Raw genomic sequence first — 24,220 nt, forward strand, 5'->3', positions numbered from 1 at the left:
ACAGCCTTCCAATTCAACCTCCAAGAGATCACAAGGCTTTCCTTGTGGATTGGTTCCAAATGCCCACTGGAACCAAGCTTGGATGCAACTGATTTAATATGAATTGCCTAAAATGTGGATGAACTTGGATTGGAAACTGTTTCAGCACCTGGAGTGAATTTAATGATTTTATGCTTCCAGCACTGAGGTTCCTGCATCAGAAAGTTTGAGTGATTAGTCCCTGATTGTTCTTGGCCTGTTATATGTGATCCACTGCTATATTTATTTTCATGGAAATTGGTGAACAAATACAAAGTGGCTCAAACGTGCAGCATTAGACAGATGACCACTGGCCAGTTTGCTCTGAACATTGGTGTGGCTTTAACACCATAAGTAGGAACAGGCATAGACTGTTCAGCCACTCAATAGGGTCATGGCCAATCCAACATTCTTCTGTTTCATACTCCTGAACTATTTTTGTTCAGTATGATCCTCTTACTGGTTAGAAATCCACCTATCTTAGCCTTAAAAATATCGGAAGATCTCTGCACCCATGACTCCCAGTTGCGAGGAGTCCCAAAGACTTACAACCCTCTGAAAAATTAAACTAATCTCCATCTGTCTTAAATGGCTGCTCTTATTCTCAGATCATTCCCTCTGGTTTAAGACTCTCTCATGAGAAAACATCCTCTCAGTGTCCTCTCTAGCACCTCACTAAGAATCTTATCTGTATCAATAAGATTGCCACCTCATTTTTTGAAAATCCAGTGAGTCGAGTCCTAACCCGTTTAATCTTTCCTCATGGGACAATCTCTCCATATCTAGCCATGCTAAGTGTGGATAAGCCACACTTGGAGTTATATGTGCAGTTATGCGCTGGAAAGAGTGCTGAGGAGATTTACCAGGATGTTGTCTGGATTGAAGGACTTTAGTTATGACAAGAGATCAGATAGCCTGGCCATGTTTTCACTGGAGCGAAGGAGGCTGAGGGGTGACCTGATATAAGTATATAAAATTACATTGCCACAAAGGGCACAGTGGTGGAGTTGTCATCTTACAGTGCCAGAGACTGGATTCGATCCTGACATTGGATGCTGTCTGTACAGTTGTACATTCTCTCTATGACTATGTGGTACTTCCGTTTCTCAGTACCTCCGTTTCCTCGCACATTGCAAAGTCGGGCTAGTTTTAGGTAAATTGTCCCTAGTGTGTAGGATAGAAGTAGTGTAGGGTGATTGTTGGTTGACGCGGACTTGGTGGATAGAAAGGCCTGTTTCCATTATGTATCTCTAAAACTAATCTAAATTAAAATTGTGGGAGCATATAGTCTACACATACAAAATATTTTCTCCATGGTAGGGATATATAATAATAAAAGGTCATAGGTTTTGCATGAGACAAAGGAGTTTTAAAGTGGATCTTAAAGGTAAGATTCTTTACGTATAGATTGGTTGATATCTGGAACAAACTGCCAGAGGAGGAGTAGGATTTAGATACGATTACTATATTCACAAAGCATAGGTAGACACTTAAATAAGCAAGATATAGAAGGAATAAAAAGTGCTGGAGGAACACAGCTGGTCAGGCAGCATCTTTGGATGGGATGAACAAATGATGTTTTGGGTCAGGATCCTTTTTCGGACTGATGGAGTAGAGGGGAATAGCAGGAAAAGAGATGCAGGGGTTGGGCAAAGGCTGCCAAGTGATACAGTGCACTCAGAAAGTATTCAGACCCCTTCACTTTTTACACATTTTGTTACGTTACAGCCTTATTCTAAAATCTACACACAATACCCCATAATAAAAAAGCGAAAACAGGTGTTTTGAAATTTTTGCAAAGTAATTAAAAAGAAATAACTGAAATATCACATTTATATAAGTATTCAGACCCTTTACTCGGTACTTGGTTGAGGCACCTTTGGCAGCGATTACAGCCTCAAGTCTTCTTGGGTATGACACTACAAGCTTGGCACACTTGTATTTGGGTAATTTCTCCCATTCTTCTCTGCAGATTCTCTCAAGCTCTGTCAGGTTGGATGGGGAGTGTTGATACACAGCTATTTTCATGTCCCTCCAGAGATGTTCGATTGGGTTCAAGTCTGGGCTCTGGCTGGGCCACTCAAGGACATTCACAAGTTTGTCACGATGCCACTCCTGCATTGTCTTGGCTGTGTGCTTAGTGTCATTGTCCTGTTGGAAGGTGAACCTCCGCCCCAGTCTGAGGTCCAGAACGCTCTGGAGCAGGTTTTCATCAAGGATCTCTCTGTACTTGGTCCGTTCATCTTTCCCTCGATCCTGACTAGTCTCCCAATTCCTGCTGCTGAAAAACATCCCTCCAGCATGATGCTGCCACCACCATGCTTCACAGTAGGTATGGTATTGGCCAGGTGATGAGCGGTGCCTGGTTTCTTCCAGACGTGACGCTTGGCATTCAGGCCAAAAAGTTAAATCTTGGTTTCATTAGACCAGAGAATCTTGTTTCTCATGGTTGAGAGTCCTTTAGGTGTCTTTTGGCAACTCAAATCGGGCTGTCCTGTGTCTTTTACTGAGGAGTGGCTTCCCTCTGGCCACTCTCCCATAAAGGCCTGATTGGTGGAGTGCTACAGATATAGTTGTCCTTCTGGAAGGTTCTCCCATCTCCACAGAGGAACTCTGGGGCTCTGTAAGTGTAACCATTGGGTTCTTGGCCACCTCCCTGACCAAGGCCCTTCTCCCCTGATTGCTCAGTTTGGCCGGGCGGCCAGCTTTATGAAGAGTCCTGGTGGTTCCAAAGTTCTTCCATTTAAGAATGACGGAGGCCATTGTGCTCTTTGAGACCTGCAATGCTGCAGAAATTGTTTAATACCCTTCCCCAGATCTGTGTCTTGACACAATCCTGTCTCGGAGGTCTACAGACAATTCCTTCATCTTCATGGCTTGGTTTTTACTCTGTCCACTGTGGGACCTTATATAGACAGGTGTGTGCCTGTCCAAATCATGTCCAATCAATTTAATTTACCACTGGTGGACTCCAATCAAGTTGTAGAAACATCGCAAGGATCATCAATGGAACAAGATGAACCTAAGCTCAATTTTGAATATCATAGCAAAGGGCCCGAATACTTATGTAAATGTGATATTTCAGTTATTTATTTTTCATTACTTTGCAAAAATTTCTAAACACCTGTTTTCGTTTCTTCATTCTGGGGTATTGTGTGTAGATTGATGATAAAAAATGAATTTAATCCATTTTAAAATAAGGCTGTAATGTAACAAAATGTGGAAAAAGTGAAGGGGTCTGAATACTTTCTGCATGCACTGTAGGTGAGAGGTTGGTGGTAGGTGGAGATAGTGACAAAGGCTCGAGGCGTAAATGGGATATAAGGATGTCACATAATGAAAGAAGAAGGGGTATGGGTAGATCGGAATAAACGTGTGTGCACTGGGTGGGGGGAGGGTATTACTTGAAATTGGAGAATTCAATGTTCATACTGTTGGGGTGTAGGTTACCCGAGCAAAACATGAGGTGCTGTTCTTCCAGTTTCCTGTTTGCCAATCCCCGTCACCCTGTTCCATGACATACAGTCAAAAGGCATGGGCCAATTTGAGATCTGTGATCATAGAGAGACATAGCATACTTTACTGAACAAACAAGTGGCGCAGTGATTCAGCTTGTCGAGCAGCTGCTTCACAACGCCAAAGACCTGAGTTCAGTCCTGACCTTGGTTCCTGGCTGGGTGAGTTTGCACATTTCTCACTGGGCACATGTGTTTTCTTTAGGTATCTGTTTTCCACTACCCTACAATATCTCCTGCATTAAAAAAAAATATCCAGCAGCTGAAGTTTCTTTTCTGATTTTCACACTTCGATCTTAAGTCACAGTAGGCACTGACCACACTTTGTCCTTGTGTTAGAGAAACATCTAGCTGTACTTTGGCTAGAGAATGGGTAGGCACACCTTCACCTGAGAAGCTTTATTCATGGTCAGATAGGGCACAAACTGCACTTTGACCTGAATGTTAACACAGCACTGATTATGGGCCTGTCCCACTTAAACAATTATTTGGGCGACTAGGTAGGGAAGTAATCTCACTTTGACCTGTTACAGAATGCAGAGATCAGTCTTTGTCCTTTAGTCATGAATGACATAGAACACATAAAAATGTAGAGATTTCCAATAATACCCTTTTGGCAAAGGTGCAAAAAGACTGAGGTAGGTCCAAGGGACAAGTCCAATAGTCATTGTCCTTTTTGTTGTACTATATTCTCAATTTTTCAGGAATGGATCTGTACATTACAAATGAACCATGGCCTGAATCACAGATACACGGGACCCTTGAAACACTTCTCTTAATGAGCAATCTGCCACTTGTTAGAGATGATGGACTTTGAGGATACCTAGCTAAAGTAATTAAAAATCACCCATGCAAGAATTAACATGTCCATATCTTTGTATAGTTCTCACTGAGGCCATCCATTCAACTGCCTCTGTGGGTACCTCTCCTTTCTCTTCAACCTTGATATGGCTGTGTCAACTACATTTGATATATTTATATTATGAACAGTCTCAGTTAAACTTGCTGTGTGTACACCAATAATTGTTACAACTAGCAACTTTTATTTTGACAGATCTAAAATGCCTTCCAAAGAGAGGAGGAAAACCAAGACATCTGCAACAGTCCAGAATTTGTAGACTAGATTTTGGTGGATGAACCATGGCTAAGATCATTTGCCAGCAGATCTTTGAGGAAATTACAGTGCACTCTTATTTACCATAGGAGAAACCCTGATTAGACTGATGACTAGCTCAAGATGAATCCAATCCACTCATAGCAGACTTAGAGTGATACAGTGTGGAAACAGGCCCTTCGGCCCAACTTGCAGACCAATGGCCAACATGTCCCAGCTACACTAGTCCCACCCTGCCCGCATTTGGTCCATATCCCTCCAAACCTGCCTATCCATGGACCTGTCTTAAATGTTCGGATAATCCCAGCCTCAACTACCTCCCTGTGGCAGGTTGTTCCTACACCTACCACCCTTTTGTGTGAAAGAGTTACCCCCAGATTCCTATTAAGTATTTTCCCCTTCACCTTAAACACTACTCTAGAAATTGAGCTGTATATTATTGTAGGAGTACAGTACTTCTCCATAGAATATTTCCTCCACTAACAATGTCAATGAAAACATTAATGTGCTTTTAAAGAACTACTGAAGCTGTTGTTAAAGTAATATTGGAAGGAATTTGACCAAAGCATTAGCGACATTAATTGAGGACAAAATGGCCCCTGCTTACCTTTGGGTTTATAACATGGAACCATGACTGTGCATTCCCTCTTTGACATGAGGTTTTTTCTTGGGGTTGCAGCCACCAGCGTGCAGTCCTCTGTGATCGAACACAGGACCACCCGATATCTGAGGCCTTGTCCACATGTCACTGTACACTAGAAAGGGACAGACTGTCAACACACAAGAACTCAGAGCTCAAATATCTGATGCAGAAAAAAAAATTGGTAGCCAAGGAAGTGAATCAAATAAATTAAGTAAAATCAAGGTAACAAAGTATAACACAGCATATTGGTCGATTCTGATCATCATTCTAAATACTGCTATCAAAAAGAAAATCCATTAATATAAATGCTGGGCAGTATGCCTACTAAAATGTTATGGTCCTAAATTGTTGATTAATGAGGCTGTTTGTGCATAAATCCCTATAAACAACTTCTCAATGTTATTGACTGCGGGGATTCAGAGGGAGAATGCTGAATATGCCTTCAAATAATAATGGATGAGATGAGAAGAGCAGGAGTGCCCATTAGGACAGTTCAGTCTGCACATATCAAACTTACAAATTAAAGATATGTGAAATTTACTGAATTTCCAATATTAACTTTGCCAATTCACTGCAATGAGAATATTCTCAGTCGGTACGGTTCCAATAACACCCGCTGCACAGATATGACATGGCGATTAGCCACTTGGTGAAATGCTGCTCTGCATGAAAAACTATTTTCAGGAGAGGGACACTCACCCTTAACACAATCGTCTAAAGATATAAAAGCCTATTAATTATTTACATTTCTTCACAAACATATTTATCTGCTTCTACATCGAATTATGCACATGCTAGATCGGTCAGTGATGTCCATGTCTCATGGATGAATGAATAAATTAAAAACACATCATGAAAATGATCTTGATATAATAAAGATGCATTCCTTCAAACCACCTGTCTAAAAATGACATTGGTTTTCCAAATGCGTCCAGCAGTGTGTGTTACCCCACATGAACCACCCCATCTGCCTCCTCCACCATCATGGCTATTCTGACAGCATCTGTGAAGCTCCAAGCACTACCACAATGGAAATGAGCAACAGACAAAAGGGAATCTGCCAGCTGCCCTCATACACTGTCTGACATGGAAGTCATACACTGCCTGACATGGAAATCGATCGCTGTTTGTCCACTGCTAAATCTGTGTCTTAAGCACCTTCACTATTTTCAGGACAATTTTCAAGGACAATTAGAGCAAGAGCACTAAATGCTGGCCTTGTCCACGATGCCCAGATCCCAAACAATGAACAATTAATAAAAGTGGACCATGAAGTTTTGTCGTATTACTTTTGTTGCTGACTACACTTATAGGAATCCTGGAAGACCTTCAGACAATACAACCCAAGATTGAAGTTCCTTACAGGAGACCATTCCTGCGACAACCATTTTGGACAATCAAAGAGGTTACAGGGTTGCATGACGGGAAATTTCTGTATGTACATGCACTTCCACTCCTCGGCATTGGTGATTTGTCCATTGATATCTTCCTCAACACAGGAGACAGTGCGGAGCTGGGCACCTCCTCCACATGAGCTTGAGCAGGCAGTCCAAGGGCTACTTTCCCACCTGCCAACACAGAACAACAAGCGTTTCCTAGTATACAGTAACAGTCGTAATGCTGCAGAATACAAGCGGCACAACTTATTTTCCTCAACTGGAGACATCATAGCATTTTGTGGTTTGTGAATAAAGTACTTTGATATTAGAGTTTTTAAAAACAATTACAGATTTCATTCCAGAAGATAAAAAGAAAGAAAATTTTAAGCAACCCATAAATCACCACAAATGCATAGCTGGGGAAATAGGGTAATGTATCGGATACAAGCTTTCACCGAGATCTAGAACCAAAGGTCTGGAACAGCCTCAAACCAAAAGCATTTGACTTGTTTTCTCCAAGATGTTGAATGACCTATTGCACATTCTTAACATTCCTGTTCTTGCCTTATTATCTTTTTATGTGCTGGAAGCTGGTTCTAGAGCAGAACATTACTGCTCATCTAACTTTGGAAAAACAATTAGCAAGATTCCTGTAAATTGCAGAAAACTGGAAATCTAATTTGGAAAGCTAATAGAATCATTGAGCCTTACAGTATGGAAACAGGGTTGGAATCTGATGGCTAACTGCTGATATTTACTCTCATAAACAACAAGAACATTGGGTTTCTGCACAAAAATAAAAGTCTTCAAATTCACTGGAGGCTCTTTCCAGTAGTTTCCCCGATGCTTGGTTAACCTTTCCTGTCACTCTCCTGCTGTTTAATCTCACTCCCCTCTTCCCCTCTCTCATAAGATCATGTGATGGGAGCTGAATTAGGCCATTCGGCCCATCAAGTCTACTCTACCATTCAATCATGGCTGATCTATAACTCCCTCCTAACCCAATTCTCATGCCTTCTCCCCATAATCTCTGACACCCATGCTAATCAATCTAATAGTCTCTGCCTCCCTCCGTCTTGTCCCCTTTTAGCTGTATCTGCAAGACCTTTGGAGACCCATTCCAGATCCAACCCAAAGATGAAGCCGATCTCGCCCTCTATGATATAAACCATAGTGACACTGGGACAAGAATTGTTGCCAGTCCGGTTCGACATATGATTGAACTCTGGGGATAAATTGCGAATAATAGCAAAGAAAGTGGAAGTCCCTGAAGGCTGTGAGGATTGCTGAAATACGATGTCTAGACTGGCAGAAGCCTTCCACTTAGATGTTTATGGAGTTGCACTGTCAGGAGCAGAAGGGCAATAAAGAGATGTACAAACTGCTGAGAATAGGTGCATAGAATTTGGAATGTGGAAAAAGCTGGGAACAGTTAGGAGGAGAGTCAGATGAATATTAATGCACCTGCTCATAAAAATTATAACCGGTGGTTATTAACAGTGGACACATTTTCTGAAAAAGGTTTTACCTCAAGGTAAATTGAATGTTGGCAGAAATGTAATGTACATTGTCCTTTCAATATAATTATCATTAGAGTATTTGCAAAGCCTCAAAGACAAAAGAGCAAGTGAACTAAGTGACAGACAACAGCAAGACAGCCCCCAGACATATTGTCGCAAACATTGCAAGGCTTTAGAGATCTGGGAGCACCATCATGTATCAGCTGATGGGAAAAGAGGAAATAGAATTATGAGCAAGTTGTGGTAACTAAAGCCGCAGACCGATGCTGAAAGAAGTGCTGTGTTAATCATGTTTACAATTGGTGCAAATCGTGCCCCAAATCACACAGCGTCATGAAAAGAAGAACAGCCCACTGTGTGCAATGTTGCATGACCCATTCCTTCAATTTGTCAATGGCCTCAATGGCTCAGTGCTTTGGTGTTATTAGTTTCCACCACTGTAACAACACTGCTTGTTTGGGGATTCCATAATGCAAAGGGTTTTTCATGAGATAACCTCATTGTGTTGTTCCTGGACAATAGGTACACAAGAATTTGGTCAGTCATTAACTCATTCACTGACACTGACAAGAGGTAAAAACTCTAAAGGTAAATCTGGTTCCAAAGACCTGGCTCTTACATTTTTATGAAGTTTTGTTTCAGTTCAAATAACCAAGAGTTTCAATGAAAGATCAATTAATTCCATTGATGCTAAACTATTATCTATTCTTCATCCATTTACCCATTCACTCTCTCACACACAATCTGTCATCTTCATTTTTTCTCTCAGTCACTCTTTCAGTCTGGAGTTGGCTTACCAACAACGTCAGTGTCATATCGAGGGTTACATACCGAGGAAGTGGTTGGAAGTGGTCAAAGGGAAAGATCTGTTTGTAGCCATCACTGTTGGGAATAACAATAGCATGTGTCTGAATATTGGTTGGTCACAATATAACACACAAATGAAGATTACAATATAACACACATATAATAATCAAAGTAGAAGCAAAGTGCAAAGTGATACATTTTATAAGAAATATTAGGACAACATAGACTAAATGGCACTGCTATAAAAGGTGTACACCAACAGAGGGGCATTGGTGTAGATGCAGACAAATCTTTGAAAGTAGTTGATACAACCCTTGGGATTATTGAAGAGGACAGCACGGGAACATGCCCTTCAGACTATGATGTCTGAGTCGAACATGATGCCAGATTAATAAAATCTCTTTTATTAATGTCATGATGCCAGATTTATAAAACTGCAATATAACTTCCTAACTGTTATACTCAATGCCCCGATTGACGAACACAAGAATAACCTGTACCTTCTTTATCACTAGCTATAAACCTTGACCATAAAATACCTCAGGACATCAATGCCACTAAAAATCCTGCCATTAACTGTATACTTTCCATTTGACCTTCCAAAAAGTAACATCTCACACTTGCCTGTATTAAACTCCATCTGCCTTTGTTCTACCTATATCTGCAATTGATCTATATCCAGCTACATCCCTTAGAGCCTTCCCCATTGTCTACAACACAAAACAAATATTGTAACATTGGCTACTCTTCAGTCCAGTAGGACCTTGCCTGTGGCTGGAGTGCTGTCAAGGCCCTTGTAATCCCCTCTGAGTCAATAACCTGAGATTCATGCGGCACAGTGGCGCAGCGGTAGGGTTGCTGCCTTACTGTGCCAGAGCCCCAGGTTCGATCTTGACTACGGGTGCTCACTGCACGGATTCTACCTGTGACCACGTGGGTTTTCTCCGGGTGCTCCAGTTTCCTGCCATACTCCAAAGTCATGCAGGTTTGTAGGGGATTAAGCAGAACCATTTAGTTTCTAATTACATTGCTCCTTAGGGAGAAGGTCTATAATTCCCTACAAGCAGAGCCATCCTGCGCTGAGATTGCTCCACGCGTCGGGAGACCAATTCTGTCAACATGTTGGACAACAACAGAAGCCAACAGCCATATGTCGTCTGACACATGAGTGAACGAAGCCACATAAGAATGTGCAGTAGACTGCAGGAAACTATCCCCCATCTCAGGGATGGATAAAAATAGAGGACATAGATTCAGGCTAAGGGATAAGAGGGGATCAAAAGGGTACCTCTTTCACCCAGAGAGTGAATACCCTGTCTGAGGGAGTGCTAGAACAGATTTGTTGACAACATTTAATACATGTCTGGATGTGCAATTGAATTGCTTAGGCAAAGAAGGCTATGGCCCAAGTGTGGAAAGATGGAATTAAAATGGATTGATGCCTGCAGTTTGGCATGGATATGAGGGGCTGAATGGCCTGTTTCCATTCTGTAGGACTCCATAACATGTCCATCATGAGTTGACACTGCTATTAGCCATACTGTAAAATAACCCCCAACATGAACAGCCTTAAAGATGGAGAAAGTTGGAGCCTCATCAAAGGAAAAAGAGATGGCGGGCCAAAGTGATGTACATGTAGTCTACTTTAACGCGCGTTTCCATAAAGCTAATTGGATTTAATGTGATTGATGAATCAGAGAACACTATTTGTATGTGTAGGAAGGAACTACAGATGCTGGTTCAAATCGAAGATAGACACAAAATGCTGGAGTAACTCAGCGGGACAGGCAGCATTTCTGGAGAGAAGGAAAAGGTGACTGTTTGGGTCGAGACCCTTCTTCAGACTGATGTCAGGGGAGTACTATTTGTATTACATGTGCCAAATTAGTTTTTCATATGAATTTGACCAGAAATAAGAGAACCACTTAAAAGTTATTTGGAACTTGATAAGCAGAAAAAAAAGCCATCTTGTGGAAAATAAAGTAGTCTAGGAAAAACAAAACTGTTTTCGTGTAACTCCCTGCAGTAATCAAACACCAGACTCTGTTAAGAAGAGATTCTATCAGTTTCGCTGCAGAAGGCCAGTGAAATTGACAATCAATTGCTTTTACTGTGCAATGATACCCTATTAAACAATGGAACATACAGCTTTTAGTATTTTTAGTTTGCAGTAACAAAGATACTGATGGTTATTAAAAGGTCCTTTGTATTTGAAAATCCTTCTTGAAAATTAACTTTGTTATTGTGAGTATGAAAACCTCTAGCCACCCAACCATCTTTTGTAACATTATTTTCTATTACACAAGATTTTGTAATGTCAAAAATATGTAGATTAGTTGGCTTTTGTAAATTGTCCCTAGTGTGTAGGATCGAGCTTGTGAACAGACTCGATGGGCTGAAGGGCCTGTTTTCACATTGTATCTCTAAAATAAACATAACTAGACAATAAATGTAATTTCACCCAACCCCACCATTTCCTTTGGCAGCTCCTTCATGTAAACACCAACTTCTGGGTTAAAAAAGGTTGCTCTTTATAAATCTTTTTCCTCTCAACTTAAACCTATGCCATCTAACTTTAGACTCCCCTACACTAGGGAAGAGGTTGTGGCTATTTACTTTATTTGTAACTTCTTATAACTTTGTATACTTTTTATAAGGTCAGCCCTCAGCCTCCTACGATCCCAGCCTGTCCAGCTCTTGCTCCCTTATAACTGAAACCCTCCAGATCCGACAACATTCCCTTGAATTCAGTTTAATGACATCCTTCCAATATCAGGGTGACAAGAACTATCCACATTACTCCAAATGTGGCCGTACTGATGTCTTATACAGTTGTTACATGATATCCCTACTCATGTACTCAGTACCCTGACCGATGAAGGCAAGTATCCTAAATGCCTTCCTCACCCTTGTCCCACCACTTCCATGGAACCACTGACATAAACTTAGACAAGTGCTATGAGCCACGCACAGTATGGGCAGCTTGGTTAGGCAACTTAGTTGCCAAGGACAAGTTCAGCCAAAGTGCTCCTACCTATGCTGAATCACTCTGTGACTCCAAGACATGCACAGAAGAATGGGCAAGAATATGGCAGATGCAATATCACCTAACTGGTACAATTAGGTTGTATTGTATCTTGGGACATTTGTGTACAAATCATTGATGTTGTTAGGACAAGTTAACAAAGCTACTAATAAGGCAGATCCACACCAGTACGTTATGCTGAACGGATGGATAAGAGTTAGGCCTGGCAGGAGACCTGTGAACAATCCTTGGTATTGTACACACAGGGAAGATTGTGCACAACCTAGACAGGGTGCTGAGGAGGTGACACCAGGGAGGAGGGACTTGAATTATGTGGAGAGACGGGAGAAAATTAGGTTGTTCCCTTTGGGCGGCCGGTTCAGGAGATGTGTAGAAGGGAAGTACAAGATCATTTAGGTACAGAATGAGAAAAATTGTTTCCAATGTCTGGAGTATTGATAACCAGAGGAGACAGACTTAAATTGTTTGGCAGTTTGTCATTTTAATATGACACATTTAGAGTGACAAATGAACCTGTACTTGAAATATCGTGCTGCTTCTCTGTCTCCAGATGGCGTCTGATAGATTAGTTTGGTTTAGTTTAGAGATACAGCATGGAAACAAGCCCTTTGGCCCACCAGGTCCACGCCGATCAGCAATCCCAACACATTAGCACTACGGCCAATTTACAATTATGCCAAACCAATTAACCTACAAACCTGTACATCCCTGGAGTGTCGGAGGAAAGCCGGAAAAACACACGCAGGTCACGGAGAGAACCTACAAAGCCCATACAGCCAAGCACCTGTAGTTGGGATCGAACACGGGTGTCTGGCGCTGTGAGGCAGCAACTCTACTGCTGCGCCACCGTTCCGCCCCAACAAATAGTGTTTATGTAAATTTATGTAAAAAATATGTTTTAATTTCAGATTTATAAGGATTTGGATTAAGGTGCCCAACAGAGAAATAGAAGCAGATTCAATAGGAGCATTTAAAAATAAATTGGGTTGATGCTGTAAAGAAACAAAATTGAGGGATGCCAAGGAATGAGAAAAGAGCAGAGCATGTGGAACAGATGCCTAGCTTGAGGAGGACATGTGGCCATGGTGTAGAATCCACCTTTGGATGCCCACACTAAACAGTTGTGTGGGTACCAATGATCATCCCTGCTTATATTGAAGAAATTAATGAAATGAAATGAGAAGAGGGAAGCACAAATGTATATAATTGTATGTGTTTTTCCCAATCCACACATTAGAAATGATAATCTCTGTAAGACTTTGCCTTCTGGAGTTTCTGTGCATAGAGGTTCCTGTTGCAGCTGACAACATTGCAACTCTGATTGGCATGTTCTTTAGGTTTGGTCTTTGTTTTTAGTTATTAGTTTTAAAGATAAAGAGTGGAAACAGGCCCTTCAGCCCACCAAGTCCGCACCGACCAGCGATCCCCATACACTAACATTATCCTACACACCCTAGGGACAATTTACATTTATGCCAAGCCAATTAACCTACAAATCTGTACGTCTTTGGAGCGTGGGAGGAAACCGAAAATCTCAGAGAAAATCCAGGCAGGTCTTGGGTAGTTGTACAAACTCCGTACAGACAAGCACCTATAGTCAGGATCAAACTGGGGTCTCTGGTGCTGTAAGGCTATGCCATTGTGCCACCATTCATTTGGATGAATGAGTTTAATGGAAGCTGAAAGGCTGTTGACGTTACATAATGAAGAAAGGATTTTTTGAGTCTCATCATATTCTAGCCTGCTGCTGGTAAATGGAATTAAGATACAAAGTAGCTGTGATCAAATTGTATAATAAAAGATGTTTGAGAGACAGGTCCTGTTCCCGTGCTGCAGATCTGCTCTTATGCACAGATGGAACATTTCTCAACTTTGTTGCCAAATGCTTACACTCTCTCAGCCTTCAATGCCCATCAAACAATAATGGGCACAATTGTTTCTTGTAATAATCTCATATTTATCAGGGAATTTTCTCTTCAATAGAGTAATGTGAACTGAAAGGGAACAAAGGAAAACACTTGAAAAAATAATAGAAAGTGAGAATCACTAACACGTCCAAGAATGCATTAATAATATTCACAAGCAAAAACATATATTTAATTTATGAAAAATGCAAACTATCTGACAGCATTAAAAATTATCTTAAAAATAAAAGTTTCCCTTGAACTTGCTGCTGCTAACAGTACCGTCGCTGCTCACTGTCCAACTTCCATTGAGTGATTCTCTCCATACAATGTAACTTCCACAATTTGTAATGAGTTCCGTTTATAGAGATAAAAACAATTACAGATGGATGGAACTGGAGAAATAAAGATTGTCTTGTTTCCCTTCGGAGTTCTTGCTCAGAGATTGAGAAACACATGCCTTTTTACCATTAATAGTCCTCTCCATACATCCCAAAGGACAAGATTAGAATACCCAATGCTGGAGTAACTCAGTGGGAGAGGCAGCATCTCTGGAGAGAAGGAATGGGTGACATAAACTTCAGACTGAAGGGTCTTGTCCTGAAACGTCACCTCTCCAGAGATGCTGCCAGTCCCGCTGAGTTACTCCAGCATTTTGTGTCTATCTTCGGTTTAAATCAGCATCTGCAGTTCCTTCCTACCGATTGAGAGAGGAATAAAAGTGTTGATATTTCTTGCACTTATGACAACAGAGAAGTAGTCAGTGTTGGGTTACAAGGGTGCAACCTCATCAGTCCTCTTCCCCTAGTTCTCAGCATGTCTGCAACACATCCTCTTTCGCACTCGTCATTAGATCAAAACGCTTTAAAGAGCTTTCCATCCAAACGTGAAGTAAAATCCCCAAAGCCACTAGCAGCCTAAATATGCTTAAGGCAACTTGTTCTATTTCGTATTTCCTTATGACGTAGAGGGAGGACATTCGCCAACAAGTCCATGGCAGTTTTCAGAACATTCCCACTGCTCCTATTCCCTCATTCATTTCTCTGTCACCTATTCTCCCTCATGCCCATCAATGGCCCCGGGGAGAGAGGGAAGGAGCAGAAGAAGGAGGAAGGAGGCAAGAGTTAAGAGGTGGAGAGGAAGTGAGAAAGATGTGGGGAGCAGCAGAGATGGATGCTGGAGAATTGGTTAGGGGGAGAGGGAGAGGGAAGGAGAGAGGGGAAGAATCAAGGTGGAAGGGGGCAATGGTGAAGTGATAACAGGAAGAAGAGGTGAAGAGAAGATGGTGAGGGGTGGGTGTTAAGGGAGTGGAAAGGGGGGAAGGGGAATGCTGGAGGGGAGTGTGGAAAGAGGAGAGCGGAATGGAAGAAGGGAAGGAGAGGTAGAGTGGGGAGTTGAGAAATTGGGATGGTGAGTGGGAGAGGAGTAAGAGGCTGACGAGGCAATCCAGCGCGGTGAAGCGACGGAAGTGGGTAAAGTGTTGTGGCCGAGTGTGGGAGAAGTGATGATAGTGAGGAAGAGGATGGTGAGAATGAGTGGAATAGGAGGGGTAAGGCTCAGGGAGCAGTGAAATACTGAGGGAGAGGGCAAAGCATGTGAGGAGGAAGGGGTGAGAATGAAGGGTAGGGGTGAGTGCGAGGGGAGGAGGCATAAGGGAGGGCCATAGAGAGTGTTTGGAGAAGAGTACAGTGTGATGTGGGATTACGGGGATTGATCGGGAGAAGAGCGTGGGGACTGGAGGAGAGTTGGTTAGGGAGGTAAGATTAAGAGTTAGTGGAAGGGTGGGAGAGCATAGAAAAGGGTCGGGTCGGAGAGAGTAAAGGGGAGGGAAGGCCAAAAGTTGTAGAAAGATGGGGAGAAGTTAAAGGGGAAATTCATAGCAGAGTGGAAAAGTGGTGAGGGATGTAGGCAGTTGTGAGGAGAGAGATGGGGAGATAGTCTGCAAAAAAACAAATGAATAGCAGAAGGGAGGAGAGAAAAGAGGAATAAGAAGGTCGAGAAGTAATGGGAACTATGAAAACTAATATGTTACTTTTGCATAGGAAAGAACTGCAAATGCTGGAGGGGAGTGGAGAAAGAGGAGAGAGGAATGGAAGAAGGGAAGGAGAGGTAGAGTGGACATAGACATAAAATGTTGAAGATATAAAATGCTGGAGTAACTCTGGAACATCTCTGGAGAGAAGGGATGGGTGATGTTTCGGTCTAAACACTTCTTCAGACTCTTTTGCATATGTTATATGTTACTTTTGCATAATAGTGATCAGAAACATCGTTCTGGAGTCATAAATTATGTGCTGAGCAGATCCGAAATGCGAGGAGAATTTTATTTAAATTTCATGTCCTTAACAAACCCATTCTCCTGATGAAAATATATTGATATGTTATTCACTCTGCAAAAGAATTTGGCACCCATTCTACTGCGTGTCCCCGATTGAAAAACTAATTTACTTCAGCAGATTGTGGGTATGGGAAGCCTGCCTTTAAAAAGAATTTTGCAGAACCTTTCCAGCTCTTGTTCAATAACAAACCACCTCCGTGAACCGTCAGTTCTGGCAGCACTAGTGTGGAGAATGGAGAAGGCCACATTGCTGCAGATCAGGAGCCGATTGTGTATCTGAGTGTCAAATAGCCAGCCCCAATAAAGCACCCTTGTTACTTCACAATGTTTTAAATTCTTGCAGCAGAGATCCTAGCCTGGAGTGGACCTGACTTGGAGATATCTTTTACTAAACTATTGTTTGTTCTGCCAACATTATTAAATTACATTATTCTACCCAAAAAATCAATAAAGGAAAGAAATGATGAAATCAAATCCCACTGAAACGTTAATCTGTTACAAGTGTACCAGCAAAAACAGGAAAGGATTTGCTATCTTTGGCTCGTTCTTTTATCTCTGTAGACTCTGGAAAGTTTATTTGTGAGTTGCACGGAAACACATCAGACACTGGGGGAGAACTGGCCTATTGTTACAAGTGCCAGTGTGAACATTTGGTGTGGTAAGGTATTGTGGGTTGTACTGACCTGGCAGGACAGGGATCCATGTTGCACTCCTGCAACTTGGGCTTTGGCTTTATGTTTTCAGGATAGTAATGACAGTACTGGTCAGATACCACACGCTCACTACGCAGGTCATAGCATTCCGCAGATGTCAGCTGGTACCCTGACAGAAAAAAAGCTGTAAGTTAAACCATACTGACATTCCTATCCATCTTAAAGTTGGGAAGTGATATTAACTTCAGTTCATTCTTGACCAACGGATACAATGGGCCAAAAAAGCCTCATGCATTGTAAATTTCTATGATATATATGATTAACATATTTTTGATCTTAAATTGAATGAAGCTTCAACTGCCTGAGCCCTAAATATATGAAATTCACTCCCTCAGTCTCCCTACCTCATCCTTTTTTAATTTATCTGTCTGTCTGTCTGCCACTTTCTCTCTCTCTTGGTATCTCAGGATAGTTCCCTTTCTGTCCAAATGTTTATGTGTCTGTCTTAATGTTCTTTTTGTTGACTGAGTCAGTTTGGTTGTGCTCCAGTGAAGTACCCGCGTACATTTGATATGTTCAGAATGTCGTACCAATGCAAACTGTTGTACTAGTTTATTGTCACGTGTACCGAGGTACAGTGAAAAAAACTTATGTGTTACATGCTAACTAGTCAGTTGAAAGACTACGTGTTCAAAAGGGAACTGCAGATGCTGGAATATCGAAGGTACACAAAATTGCTGGGGAAACTCAGCGGGTGCAGCAGCATCTATGGAGCAAAGGAAATAGGCGATGTTTCGGGCCGAAACCCTTCTTCAGGTTTCGGCCCGAAACGTCACCTATTTCCATCGCTCCATAGATGCTGCTGCACCCGCTGAGTTTCCCCAGCAATTTTGTGTACCAGTTGAAAGACTACACCTGATTACAATCAAGTCATCCACAGTGTACAGTTACAGGATAAAGGGAATAACGTTTAGTGCAAGGTAAAGTCCGAGGTCTCCAATGAGGTAGATGGTAGGTCAGGATCACTCTCTAGTTGGTGATAGATGGTTCAGTTGCCTGATAACAACTGGGTATAAACAGGTCCTGAATCTTGAGGTATGCATTTTCATACTTCTGTATCTCTTACCTGATGGGAGAGGGGAGATGAGGGAGTGTCTAGCATGAGTTTCGCCCTTGATTGTGCTGGTGTCTTTGCCAAGGCAGTGTGAACTGTAGATGGAGTCTGAGGAAGGACATTATAGCCATAGAGGGAGTGCAGAGAAGGTTCACCAGACTGATTCCTGGGATGTCAGGACTTTCATATGAAGAAAGACTGGATAGACTTGGCTTATACTCGCTAGAATTTAGGAGATTGAGAGGGGATCTTATAGAAACGTACAAAATTCTTATGGGGTTGGACAGGCTAGATGCAGGAAGATTGTTCTCGATGTTGGGGAAGTCCAGGACAAGGGGTCACAGCTTAAGGATAAGGGGGAAATCCTTTAGGACCGAGATGAGAAGAAACTTTGGTGAATCACTGGAACTCTCTGCCACAGAGGGTAGTTGAGGCCAGTTCATTGGCTATATTTAAGAGGGAGTTAGATGTGGCCCTTGTGGCTAAAGGGATCAGGGGGTATGGAGAGAAGGCAGGTACGGGATACTGAGTTGGATGATCAGCCATGATCATATTGAATGGCGGTGCAGGCTCGAAGGGCCGAATGGCCTACTCCTGCACCTATTTTCTATGCATCTATGCATCTATGGAGTCAATGGAATCGAGGCTGTTTGCGTGATGGCCTGGGCTGCGTCCACAATTCTCTACAATTTTTTGTGGTCATGAACAGAGCAGTTCCCAAACCGTGCCGTGATTCATCCTGATAAAATGCTTTATACGGCGCATCTGTAAAAGTTGGTGAGAGTTGTTGGGGACAAGCCAAACATCCTAAGATTTCAAAGGAAGTTGGTGTGCTTTCTTGGACATGGCTTTTATATGACTGGTCCAGGACAAGTTGATATTTACTACTAAGAACTTGAAGCTTTCAACCATCTCTACTTATCATCATCACATTGCGCCGTCAATGCATACCCGGGTATGTGAACTGTTTCACTTTCTGAAGTCAATCACGATCTCCTCTGTCTTGCTGACATTGAGAGAAAGGATGTTGTCTTGACACCAGGTTCAATCTCTTTCCTCTACTCCGTCTTGTCATTATTTGATATCCGGCCCACCATGTGGTGTCATCTGCGAATTTATAAATTGAGTTGGAGTTGTACTTGGCTGCACTGTCACGGGTGTATCATTCGTTTAGAAGGGGGCTGAGAAAGTATCCTTGCGGAGCACCAGTCTTGAGGATGAATCTCACTGATTAGGGTCTGTTGGGCAGGAAGTCGAGTATCCAGTTTCAAAATTCAAAAGGGCAACAAACCTTACTTTGCAAGATCAGAAAACACTTTCAAATCCAACATGCTTTGAACAAGTAGGAGAAAGGGTAACTTTCATTATTCTGAGAATGGTTCTTATGTCCTCACCATTAGACCAGTACAGAGAAATCTCAGTGTTGAATCTTTCTGATAAATTGTCCAGCTTGTCCACATTCTGATGTTTGGAATTCCCTTTGACAAAGTATTCTTACTTGGTAATGCAATAGAAAATTAAAGTAAAACTGAAAATATACTTCAAAAGGTAATCTTCACTATTCATCTCCAAATAGGAAAATTAGTGTTAATTAAAAATAATTATCTGTTTTATATGGTTGTATAAAAGATGTGGTTTTATAAGAGAAAACCAGTTTGCATTGGTACAACATTCCGAGAGGTCTAGCACATTCTGGATATTTCCTGGGGCAATTAAATGGTAGTTTCATAGTCAACATAACTAAGACTAGATTGTTTCTTTAAATCTAAGATATAAACACAAATGCAAATACTGTATATGAAATAGCATTCTCCAGGTATATGTTGTGATTCAAGTTGATGCTTCTGTTTCAATAGTCCAGAACTCTGGCTGCCAGTATAGTAAATTAACCACTTCGTTAATTGATCTAATCTGACCCGATACTGTGGATGTCCAATATAAGGATATATAAATTGAGTGAAACTCAGCATATCTTAAAAAATGGAAGTGTAGTACGGGCTCCCAGCACAGTGAAAATTGGTCTATGAAGTCAATAGATGTTGCACAGAGGTGGGTGTGATTCTTTCAGCACTAATTTAATCTGTTTTCTGCAACTTTTCCCTGTCCCTCATTACACAAAATTAAAAACACTCATTGCCGGGTTTACTAAGGCAAGAGTCTTGTAATTCAAATTGAGATATTGTTTCTTAATTTATCTTCACTGTGTTGGTACTTAGAATACCTGATGCACACCTGACTTTGACTTAACAACCTTCCTCAACTGATGAATTAGTGCTCCTCCATTTTGAACAACATTTGGAAGAGGCACTTACATTACAGAAGTGGGGCCAAGGAAAGAGCATTCAAGTTGTGGCCCTGTTTCCACCATTCTTTCCACCACTAAGCACAAGAAGCACAAAAAGCTCAAGACACCATTGTATGCAGATGCCGAGTAGCGTGTTCAGCTCTGGTTGAACAATTTCTAATCTTGTTATGTGGACTCGATTAGAAAATTACAGAAGTATAGAATGTATTCTGGATGGGAATCTCAGTGCCCATCATCAAGGGGCAAGGTGGAAACCTCAGTGATTAACGAGGTTAAGTTCAGAATGACATACAGGGTAGTTACTGGACTGGGTTAAAGTGAGAATTCATAATTTGTGAGATTGTCAGCATGGTTATGGGGATCTTTTTGTTCAGAAACAAACCAGTTAATGATATTTCTGAAAATAATGAAACATAAGCTGATTTGCTATCTTAAGAATTGATAATGTTAGCATTCAATCAATAATTTAAAAAAATGAAATAAAGATGCAGGTAAAGTAGTGAACAACAGAAATGGTTCCAATATCATAAATGCTAATGTAACAATGGTGCTGACAATAGTTAGACAGTTGCAGGAGTTGTAAATGTCTTAATCATTACCTCCACTACAAGTAACAGAACACGGGAAGAAATCGGTTTCTCTCCATTGATGTATGATTGGCTGGTAAAAGAAAAATTGTACCACACTCTCTCCTATCCCCATATGTTGTATCTGGAAAAGACCAACATTGAAACAATGATTCCACTGACATTTCCGAATAAATGTTTACCTCATCTCCTCAGTTACAGGATATAATTACAACAGTAAATAATGAACTGTGTCATATCTTCATGGCCCTTTTCAAATGTATCAATTTCTCCCTCGCATTGATTATTTTACATCATTTAATATAGTATGACAACAGACCAGTGTTGTATTGTGACATTCAATAATAGAGGTGAATGGTACAAGGCAAGGGAACAAAAAATACAAGGCACTGGGAAATATAAAGATAAAATGCAACACCTTTATAAGAATAAGCTGATTTGACGAAAGGCTTGTAGATAACCTTGTTTTCAGATAATGAATGAAATCGTGATATTATCTGATTTCCACAATTGTGCTCCAGTTAGTCCTGAGTGGGAGAGGGTTTGGAATAATTATTGGGGTCTCACCATGCACTTGTCGAAACTGGACACTTTATTCACAGTCTTTGCGGAACTCAATTAAAAAAACTTCTAGGAACAAGGAACTGCAGATTCTGGTTTACAAAAAAAAGACGCAAAGTGCTGGAGTAACTTAGTGGGTCAGGCAGCATTACAGGAGAACATGGTTAGGTGATGTTTCGAATTCCTTCTCCAGACTGATTGTGTGTGTGGGAGCTGAGGTGGTAAAAGGTAGAAGAGAGGAAAGGCGGGATAATACACGGCAGGTCATAGACGGACACAGGCGAGGTGGGTTTTGATAGGCAGATGGTTGAGCAAAGGCCAGGGATGGAAAAATGGTGTGAGACAAAGGATTGAAGGGTTGCCAATTGAGAAGCCAGGGGTCAAATGTAGATGGAGGGGGATGGCAGAGGTAGGTGTGTCTAGGTGAGGTGCAGGGGAGGGGGGTGGGTACAAAACGGGGTGTGGTGGAGAGAGTGGAGATGGTGGGGGTTAGAGGTTACCTAACATTGAAGAACCCAATTTTCATACCATTGAGTTATAAGCTACCCAAACAGAATACGAATGCCTCATCACAACACCGGTTGCAGTAGATGAGTTTTGAGGAGGTGGAAGTGAACCTCTGTCTCTCCTGAAAGGACTGCGGGACTCACTGGATGGAGACGAGGTGTAGGGATAGATGTTTCATATCCTGCTGGGCTGGAGGGGATGAGTGAACCAAGGAGTTTAAGAGGGAGCTGTCTCTGTGAAAGGTGAAAAAGGGTGGTGATGGGAAGATGTGAGTAGTGGTGGTATCACTTTGGAGGTGATTGAAATGTCAGAGAATAATGTATTGAATCCGGAGGCTGGTGGGATGAAAGGTGAGGACAGGGGAACTCTACCCTTGTTCTGTCTGGGCAGAGAGAACAGAACTCCAAGACACAGAGGAGAAGCAGGTGAGACATTCATCTATGACAGAAGCAGGAAAACTAAATATACTAAAGAAAGAGGACATCTCTGATGTGCTAGATATCCTAAATGTCCACAAATGACTTATTTTGACTATGGAATTCACCTACTTAAAATTCCTCAGAATCCAGTTTGAAAATTTGTATCAAGTAATCCTCAAATCTCTGATAACTCTACTGACTTTGGGAAATATTTCTGTGGCTAGGAGTGCTCCAATGCAATGCAGAAGACTATGTACTGAATGGGCTCCTTCTTTGCTGTAGCACCCGATCATTCTGGCAAACTGTGGGAGTTATTCTTAAAAGAAAACCCAGCACATGTGTTGTTTTGTTCCTTCAGGTGGACCTCTGCTTTTTACATGGAATTGCTGAACGATCAGATTTATCCTATTTTCCAGTAATTTATTATCACTCCCATCAACTGGAATTCAGAATGGATTTCTGAACGGGTCCGGGGGGAGAGAGAGACCGCTTCCCGGAGCTCCCGCAACGCGACTTCTCCAGCCCGTGTCGCGCGGTTGGAACGACCCGGAGCAGGGTCATACATCGCCCGGCACGGCTTCATGGCCGTGGGACATTCCAGCGCCCGCCGGGGGCTCCAACTTCGAGACTTCTAGACCGGGAGCGGGGCCGTAAATCGCCCGGCACGGCCTAAAATGGCCGTGAGACTTATCATCGCCCGCCTGGGGCTTCGACATCGGGAGAGACATGGAGAACAGGGGAGAGAAAAGACTTTGCCTTCCATCACAGTGAGTCCACTGTGATGGATGTTTGTGTGAACTAAATTGTGTGTATGTCTAGGAATTGTCTTTGTTTGTATGGCTGTGGAAACAGAATTTCGTTTGAGCCTCACTGAGGCTCAAATGACAATAAATTGTATTGTTGTTGTTGTTGTTGATTTCAGAATGATGCAAAACTTAAGACCTTCTCTAAACAAAATAACTGAGCATTCAGGTTTGACTTAAAAAACCTGCTAGAATTGTGCAGAATAAATGAATGCACTGGGAAATTTCATTACAAGTTTTATAACATCATTGCAATCTTGAACTGGCATGCCCCTACAGCCTGTCTGTCTTTTTTTTAATTTTTTGTCTAGTTAAATGTAGTGTTGGTGTTTTTTAATACTGGTTTTAAATGTGTATATGTGGGGGGTGGGGTGGGGGAGGGGGAAACTGTTTAAAATCTCTTCCCTGTCCGGGAGACCCGACCTTTTCCCTGTCGGGTCTCCGTTGTCATTGGGGCCTAGCACCGTGGAGCGGCCTCCAACCTAAACGACCCGGGGGCTCGGGAGACTGCGGAGCTGCGGACTCACCATCGTGGGACTGGCCGGCCACGGAGCGTGGGGAGCGGTGGTGACTCGCTGCTGCGACTCGACTCCTGGGGCTCGGAAGCTCCAGCAACGCAGCCGCAGGTCCGGTGGACTGGGACATCGGGAGCTCGCGGGTCCGGGTGGGGAGACCACTTCCCGGAGCTCCCGCAACGCGACTTCTCCAGCCCGTGTTGCGGGGTTGGAACGACCCGGAGCGGGGCCATACATCGCCCGGCGCGGCTTCATGGCCGTGGGACATTCCAGCGCCCACCGGGGGCTCCAACATTGTGACTTTTAGACCGGGAGCGGGGCCGTAAATCGCCCGGCACGGCCTAAAATGGCCGTGAGACTTATCATCGCCCGCCTGGGGCTTCGACATCGGGAGAGACATGGAGAACAGGGGAGAGAAAAGACTTTGCCTTCCATCACAGTGGGTCCACTGTGATGGATGTTTGTGTGAACT

The 24,220-nt window shown here is 42.3% G+C and overlaps 1 protein-coding gene across 1 annotated transcript in view; it reads right to left on the reverse strand.

The window, feature by feature from the left end:
- Window positions 1-24,220, reverse strand: part of adamtsl1 (ADAMTS like 1) — a 142,053-nt gene that overhangs the window by 3,468 nt on the left and 114,365 nt on the right. Inside the window, 7 exon segments of the mRNA XM_033018247.1 lie at window positions 5,255-5,291; window positions 5,293-5,354; window positions 5,357-5,402; window positions 6,654-6,858; window positions 9,021-9,071; window positions 16,968-17,106; window positions 20,956-21,067. Coding sequence (XP_032874138.1) covers window positions 5,255-5,291; window positions 5,293-5,354; window positions 5,357-5,402; window positions 6,654-6,858; window positions 9,021-9,071; window positions 16,968-17,106; window positions 20,956-21,067 — 652 coding nt within the window.

Source organism: Amblyraja radiata, chromosome 3 (genome assembly GCF_010909765.2).
Source record: "Amblyraja radiata isolate CabotCenter1 chromosome 3, sAmbRad1.1.pri, whole genome shotgun sequence".
NCBI lineage: Eukaryota > Metazoa > Chordata > Chondrichthyes > Rajiformes > Rajidae > Amblyraja > Amblyraja radiata.